This window comes from Sinocyclocheilus grahami, unplaced genomic scaffold (assembly GCF_001515645.1).
Source record: "Sinocyclocheilus grahami isolate Dianchi unplaced genomic scaffold, SAMN03320097.WGS_v1.1 scaffold41.1, whole genome shotgun sequence".
NCBI classification, from domain to species: domain Eukaryota; kingdom Metazoa; phylum Chordata; class Actinopteri; order Cypriniformes; family Cyprinidae; genus Sinocyclocheilus; species Sinocyclocheilus grahami.
In genome coordinates, this window is record NW_015505220.1 from 278,957 (window position 1) to 287,131 (window position 8,175).

General features: G+C 35.8%; 1 protein-coding gene across 1 annotated transcript; it reads left to right on the forward strand.

The window, feature by feature from the left end:
• The first annotated feature begins 290 nt into the window (after positions 1-290).
• LOC107582202 (sushi, nidogen and EGF-like domain-containing protein 1) lies at positions 291-7,561 on the forward strand. Its single transcript, XM_016267952.1, has 16 exons — positions 291-324; positions 692-723; positions 2,057-2,198; positions 2,295-2,333; positions 4,288-4,314; positions 4,412-4,453; positions 4,569-4,601; positions 5,381-5,416; positions 5,527-5,559; positions 5,665-5,691; positions 5,804-5,937; positions 6,039-6,338; positions 6,435-6,530; positions 6,608-6,749; positions 6,823-6,905; positions 7,120-7,561. The coding sequence occupies exons 1-16, from the start codon at positions 291-293 to the stop codon at positions 7,198-7,200; spliced, it is 1,281 nt and encodes a 426-aa protein (XP_016123438.1). The 3' UTR covers positions 7,201-7,561.
• Positions 7,562-8,175: the final 614 nt, after the last annotated feature.

Consider the following 8,175-nt stretch of genomic DNA (forward strand, 5'->3'; position numbering starts at 1 on the left):
AAAAAAGCCAGTGTTTTAATGAATTTTATGTGAGCCCATATAATGTGTTTGTATGATTAGTTTATGAATATATTTAAATATGTAATTCAACAAACACAAATTAGTATTCCACGTGTATGATTATGTGTGGCTTTTAGTTCATGCCTATTAGCTTCTCCAGACCATATAGAGAGTAATTATGTAGTGATTAAGTATTTTCCTGTCACATGCGTCCACCACCAGAGGTCATTATCATATTGAATTAGATTTAAACATTCGCCACATAAATCAATGTGAAATGTAAACAAAAGATGGCGAGGAATATTTTACCCATTTGGCTGGGCAGTAAGAGACACAAACAATCCTGCTGATGGAAGCTCCTCTGTTATTCAGCTGTCGAGTCCATTTCTGTTCTTTGGCCGCACATACTGTACAGCAGGGATCAGTGATTTTGACAATATTTCTCATGTTCCAGGTGAATAATAATGAGAAGAGGAGGTGCAAAGACAGGAAATTAAGACTAACGCTGCTGTCAGAAATTTAAAGGGGAAGGTGCACACACAGACAGGCACATTTGTTGTTTTGTTTTGTTTTGGTGAATTACTGGCAGTATTCCAACAACAAATGTTTTCTTCCATTCCAGGACATGTTTCCCTGTAAACATTGCCGGGACATGCTTTAAAAACCGAATAGACTTCCTGCTAACTTGTAGGTGCAAGAGCAGCTCAGAAGAAGCTGTATGAGGTAAGTCATCTTTCTATGTAATGTTACACTCCATAAGCTTATTCACACACAGTCTACCTTTGTTATGAATTACGTAACTTAAACATAATATAATAATGGGTATATTTTGCAATATCAGTTATAATTTGAGAAAACGGCAAAAATAAAGCAATGAGTCAATCAAGTTGCTTAATGTGTTTATGATTTTATAAAACAATACGATAAATGCCTACAGAACGATAGAAGCAATACAGTTAAAGGTATTAGTGTTCAAACAATATTTACCTTTATAGCCTATTAAAAATGTTCAGAATTAAATAGCTCTGCCACTTTATACAGCAAGTGTAATTGGGATTAGGAAGTGTAATATGGATTTTGGTCACTTTATATTAGGTGTGTTGATCTGCTATCCATTTATATTTATAAAACTGTAACATGTGAAACATTTGATAAATCTGCTTATTGTGTAGCCTACATGTATTGCAAAATAGTTTGTTATAGAAGTCCGATCAGGGTCAAGGTCTGATTCGACACATGCCACTGAAAAAAAGGACTTTGAAAGAGTTTTCACTAAGAAATTGCTAGTAAATTGCACAGATAGGCTTATTGCAAAGAAATGGCAAGTAGCCTACCACATTGAATCAAACATGAAATTTCGAAAGTAGAAAGACTGAAATTATTTTCTTGTAAAACATATGTATTTACTAGAAAATACATAGGCTACGTTCACACTGTCAATTTTTGGGATTGGATAAACAACCGTATTTTCTTTACAGGTGTGAGTCTCGAAATGTCCCATTCACACAGCAGCTTACAATTGTGTTTAGAATACTGTTTGTATGAACGTGCAACGGGAGTCAAGCCCGTATTCCTTACCAGTAACCATAGCGACAGTGACCAATGTAAAATCAAAGATGGCGACGTCCATAAAACTGAAAGTCTTATCACTTTCTGACACGACAAGAGTCCAGTCGAGCCACGAGTTCATCCTGTTCACCTGCATCATTCATGTTCCGTTCACACAGCGCGTGTGTTCCGAGAATGTGGTTGCGAGTCCTGAAGATGTACAGGTGTGAGTTCGGTTACAGAATTCGGTTGTCACACCCATAAATAACTGTACTGTGTGTGAATCTAACCTTATTAAGGACTCAAAAACAGGACTGACAACCATATTCTGCTGCTGTGTGAACGTGGCCATAGTATTTACATAGTATTTTAGTGATACAAAAAATGTTTACTTATAGACAGACAAAATTCATAAGATTAAACAGCTTCAGAAGCAGTTCCTACAGTCACATTTTAAAGCTGGAAACATCTAATTTCTAACAAGTAATTATTATTTTCGATATTCCAGATTAACATCGGTCTAGTGAGAATAAAGCTCTTTCTGGCAACTGAAGAAACACTTCTACATTGCGGTTTTATCCCTGACTTCATCATGAGATTGTTTCGGGTTTCACAACATCTGCTGGTGTTCATATCAGTCATGTCACTGAGTAAGGTTTTAATTTACAGTTTGATTATTACTCTTAATGTGGAAAAGACAATAAAATGTGTGTTTCTGAATTTAATAATCTCTCTTTCTCTAACAGCCAGAGCACAAACAACATCTGCACCAACAACAACAGAAGGTACTTATGATTCAGACCTTTGAATTAGAACCAGATCTGTTTTTCTGATTTCATTTATTTGGGATAAAAGATGTACAAACCTACCTGGCCCTACGAGAAAAATGAATTGCCCCCTCCTGTTGAATCATGAAAGAACTGCAATTAACCATATTATTTTAGAAAGCTGAGTTAAATTTCACTAGCCACACGCAGGCCTGATTACTGCCAGACCTGTTGAATCAAGAAATCACTTCAATAGACCCTGTTTGACAAAGTGAAGCATGCTTAAATAGCAACACATTATGCCGCGATCTAAAGAAATTCAAGAACAGATGAGAATCAAAACAGTTGACGTGTCAGTTTGGAAAGCACTATAAAGCCATTTCTAAGGCTTTGGGACTCCAGCGAACCATGGTCCGAGTCATTATCGACAAATGGAGAAAACTTGGAACAGTGGTGAACCTTCCCAGGTGTGTCCGGCCAACCAAAATTACTCCAAGAGCGCAACGACGGCTCATCCAGGAGGTCATAAAAGAACCCAGAACAACATCTAAGAACTGCAGGCCGTACTTGCCTCAATTAAGATCAGTGTTCATGATTCAACAATAAGAAAGAGACTGGACAGAAACAGCATCCATGGGAGAGTTCCAAGGCAAAAGCCACTGCTGACCAAAAAGAACACAAAGGCTCGTCTCTCATTTGCCAAAAAATATCTTGATTTGCCCAAAAGTCTTGGGGGTAATATTCTGTGGACTGATGCGACAAAAGTTGAACCTTTGGAAGGTGTGTGTCCCGTTACATCTGGCGTAAAACCAACACAGCATTTCATAAAAAGAACATCATACCAACAGTCAAACATGGTGGTGGTAGTGTGATGGTCTGGGGCTGCTTTGCAGCTTCAGGACCTGGACAACTTGCCATAATTGACGGAACCATGAATTCTGCACTCTATCAGAAAATCCTGAAGGATAACGTCCAGCCATCAGTTTGTGACCTCAAGCTCAAGTGCACTTGGGTTATGCAGCAGGACAATGATCCCAAACACATCAGCAAGTCCACCTCTGAATGGCTCAAGAAAAACAAAATGAAGGTTTTGGAGTGGCCAAATCAAAGTCCGGACTTAAATCCGATTGAGATGCTGTGACTTTAAAACATGCTCGAAAACCCTCCAATGTGGCTGAATTAAAACCATTCTGCAAAGAAGAGGGGGCCAAAATTCCTCCACAGCGATGTGAAAGACTCATTGCCAGTTATCGCAAACGCTTGATTGCAGTTGTTGCTGCAAAGCGTGGCACAACCAGTTATTAGGTTTAGGGGGCAATTACTTTTTCACGTAGTGCCAGGCATGTTTGGACCGCTTTTTTCCCTTAATAAAATAAATAATCATTTAAAAACTGCATTTTGTATTTACTCTGGTTATCTTTGTGCAATTTTAAAATTAGTTTGATCTGAATCATTCAAGTGTGACAAATATGCAAAAAAAAAAAAAAAACAGGAAGGGGGCAAAAACCTTTTAACGGCACTGTCGATCTTAAACCCATTTTTCTCAACCTTAATGCTGCTTATGATGTGAATAAAACAAGCACGACATCGGAATAGGAACTTCATGAGGTATTTAATAGTATTTGTGTTCATTCTTTTATGAATTAATAAATTATTTTAGAAATGACCACATTATTAACCAGCACAGTCACACCAAGTAATAAAGCTGTGAGTGATGAAAGAATCATCACACAGCTATGCAACATTTTGTTTAAATTTTTTCTTTTGTAGTTTACAGAAGTTTGTTGTCATTTTAAGCTCTTTTTTCTTTAATAGAAATTTAAAAAGACTTCTGAAGTAGAACCAAACCTGTTTTTTTTTAAATATTGCCCATTATGAAACAACATCTTTGAGCATCTTTACTAGAAAAGAGAACCACACTTGTCAAGTGAGTTCACTAGGTATTTCATGGTATTTGTGTTCCATCTTTCAGAAACCACTACATTGGCAACCACATTAGGTAATAAAGCTGTGAAAGAATCATGCAATTTTTTTTTTTTTTTTTTTTAGTTTACAAAAGTTTGTTGTAATTTTTTGCTCTTTTTCTTTAATTGAAGTTACAACAGAAACTACAACACCACCACCACCAACAACAGCAGGTTGTTAAAGCTCTTTGAATGAAATGAGTTTTCCTTTAACCTTTAAAACACTAAATTGAACAAACACGACAGGAATAGGAAACACATTTATAATAAATTTTTTTATGTATTTCAGAAACTACCACCAGAGTGGAATCCACCACAACAGGTAATAACAACCTTTTTCTCCCGTTTAAGGGATTCGAGACTGTGTTCCACTGTAAAGATGCCAAAATCAACTTTTAGTGGGCTTTTGTAGTGAACTAAAAATATTTTAGGACAGCTAAGCCCCCCTTTGACGTCGGGCCTGAATACAACTCGAAAACAGCAAAAAAATGAACGTTATTAATTATTCATGCCCAAGTGCATGATGGGAACAACGGGATCATGACTTTGATATTTACTTAAAGTCATTGTAATCATAAACAATTCCAAGTAAAACATACTTATAAGTTTAAACTTTGAATTCTACAAGCTTAAGTTGAGTACTAATATTAATTTTACTCTTTTTTTTTTAATCCTTGCCTGAACTAAATTATTTATTGTAGAAATTACATTTGTATTTCTGTAGTATTTACTTCACCACAAAACCATTAAACATATAAAACATTAAGCATATAAAAACATTAAACATATAAAAAAACCTAATGAAAACTTTAACTAAGAGCAATAGTAATATATGAAAATACAAATGAAATAACGCTGCTATTTACTGATGTGGCCAGTAAAGCCCATTGCTTACAATGGAAACATGGGCATGGATTTTTTTATACTCGTAGAGCTAGTTAATGAAAATATCTTGACATTTTTCCAAGCTATAATGGATTTGTTTGTTTCTAAAATATGGGACAGCTGAAGACTGAAAATAGGTCAAATATTATAAGCCCATGCAATGATTTTATGTATTTTACAGAAGTTTTTATAATTTAATAATCTGTTCTTTAACAGGCATTACAGCAGCACCTGCACCAACAACACTGTCAAGTAATTAATGAATTACAGACAAATCCCCCAACTTTCCATTTCAGTAGGAAATATATAAAAACTACACCCATGAGGTATTTAATCGTGTTTGTATTTGTTCATTCTTTCAGAAACCACCACATCAACCACCACAATCTCAACCAGTAATTATGCAGCGACTAAATCAAGACTCATCATATGGGTGTGCAATTTGTTTTTAATGTTCTTTATTGAACTGTTTTATAAGTGAACACTGTTTTCTTTAACAGCCACTGCAACAACAACTCCATGGGCAGGTATTTATCGACTTCTGAATTAATTGTGCATTTGTGTCGGAATCGCGATAATTATGAGGATTGTAAAAACTGTTCATTTGTATTTTTTTTTTTATGTTCATCCTCACATCAGCACCGGCGATATTTTATCCATTCGGCACAGATGAAGGAGACACAGAAATTATTGAAACTGGTTCCGAAACCTACGGATTTGTTACCTTCTCCACTCCGTTTGTGTACTTTGGCCGGAAGTACAACACTACATACGTGAGAATTCAATTTTATTCCAAGTCTAATATGAATGTAAATGTTGTGACACGTCAGTTCATACTTTACTGGTGTATTTAAACCAATTTCTTTTATTTCAGGTTAATAATAACGGACTCATTACATTCACCCAACCTTTACCAGAAGTTCATCCTCCTTACCCTTTTCCCACATATGGAAATGAGGATTACATTGCTCCGCTCTGGACCGAGCTTGATGAAGTTGGTATAGGTAGATACTCGTATCAGCAGTACACCAGTGGAAGTGTCCTCACTCGCGCCACTCAGGATATAAACCAGTATTTCCCTGGAAGGGGCTTCTCTGCTTCTTGGGTCTTTGTTGTAACGTGGGACTATGTGCTAACATGGGATATTAATGTATTTAACAGTCACGCAGGCCCGGTAAATAGTTTCTTTCTTTCTATCTATCCTTTTTTCAGGCAAAAGACTGATGGCTATATGAGCTATGAATCATGATGTTGTTTGTTTTCTTTTCAGGCAATTACTTTTCAAGCAGTTTTAATGTCAGGTGGTGGTTTTTCGTTCATTTTAATGCATTATGGTGACTGTGCTGGGGAGCAATATGCAGCTCAGGTAAAAAAACATCACAGTATTGAAATAATGATTTACTAGCTCTGTTTGTATACACAATCTTCGATTGGTTTTAATAGGCTGGATACGACACAATAGGCTCCACGGACTACTATCAAATTCACCATAATCCAAATGATGGCTACTCCATCCCAATCCTCAACACCTTGACTAATGTAGGCATTCCGGGACGTTGGGCCTTTCTTGTGAACAACGGATCAGGTAGGAATCAAAATGATGTGTTGCTGTTAACAGTTTGTTTATATCATGTTTTATGATGTGTGTGTTCTTTTAGAAATCGTCATGGGAGTTCAAATGAAGCTTGAGTCGTTTTCAGACCTAACACAGAGTGGAAAGATCGAGGTTGTTTTGCATCAAGTAAGTCAAACTTTTTATAACATAAGTTGTTTTTTGGAAGCCCTTTTCTGTCTCAGGAGGGAAAAAACGTTGTCTTTATATCTGATAGTTGTGACTTTTCTATCTCGCAGTGACCTTTTCTATGTTTTACTCTGGGAAATTTTACCAGTAACCAAAACCAGTAGATTACAGTGGAAATAAAACATTTTGATCTGTGTATCCATCTTTGTTTCAGATCAAACAAGAGCTGATCAATCATGGAGTGTCAAGTAACTTTGAGCTGAAGTTAAGAAAAGTCAAAAAGACACAGATGTAACACATGGATGGGAATTAAAACTCTGATTGTCAGTGACGTTGAAGATGTAGAAACTGATAAAGAGAGGAATGTCATTACACAGGAAGGGAACGTGTATATTTTCTCACTCTACAACGTCAGTTTTTTTTAAACACATCTAATAACTAAAACGCAACCATGATTTAGCACTAATGAAGAAATAATGTATGAAAAATGAATTATATACCATGTTCATTTAGCTAGAATAATCATTGCTTTTCCTTTTTTTGTCCTGCCTCCTCAAGAGTTTCAGGGGGTTTAACTAATAAAACTGATCTGTATGTGAACAATAAAATGAAACCTGTTCTTCGTCTACAGCTCCATTTACTTGAAGCATTACTCATCCGTGTCAAAAAATTCCTTCACGAAATCTACTTGTTTACTGATTCAACTATGTTACCATCATACTTTAGGACAGCTGGTTTTACACAGTTGGCAATATAATGTTCAGTTTATGGTTTTGTTTATGGTTTTTGAGGATGATTGCATGTGTCACAACCTGTTTATGTTGGCACCATGGTTTGATGCCAAAATACCGTAGAGTTTGATTTGATGCCCAGCCTTTGACATCAATCACTAACAATACGTGAAGCTTTTAGTCCTTTTTTTCAACGTTTATTCAGATCTTCTGTATAGTTATAGTTCATGCATCTTTATGTTGTTTCTACATTAATTTAAGGATTGAATGGGAAATTATTGCATATTGACAATATTGAAACATACTGAAAATATTTTTTAAATCACATGTGGAAACAGCTAGATGAACAGTTATGATGTTTTACTTGGCCCACTTTTGTCTGAGGCACACTCGAAGACACTTTATTTGGCATGGCGTGACAAATAAAAATGTTTACAAAAAGAAGAATCTACATCTGAAATAATCAATTTACTCAGTAGGCTAAGTCGTGATGAAGTGGGTCATAAACAAGCTTATGTTACATATTAAATGGTGTAATA

Bases quoted from the DNA above. Each gene is read 5' to 3' on its own strand.
- LOC107582202 (XM_016267952.1), top strand. From the start codon at position 291: ATGGCGAGGAATATTTTACCCATTTGGCTGGGCA. The intron at 724-2,056 runs GTAAGTCATCTT...TCGATATTCCAG, and splicing joins CTCAGAAGAAGCTGTATGAG to ATTAACATCGGTCTAGTGAG. The intron at 4,602-5,380 runs GTAATAACAACC...GTTCTTTAACAG, and splicing joins AGTGGAATCCACCACAACAG to GCATTACAGCAGCACCTGCA.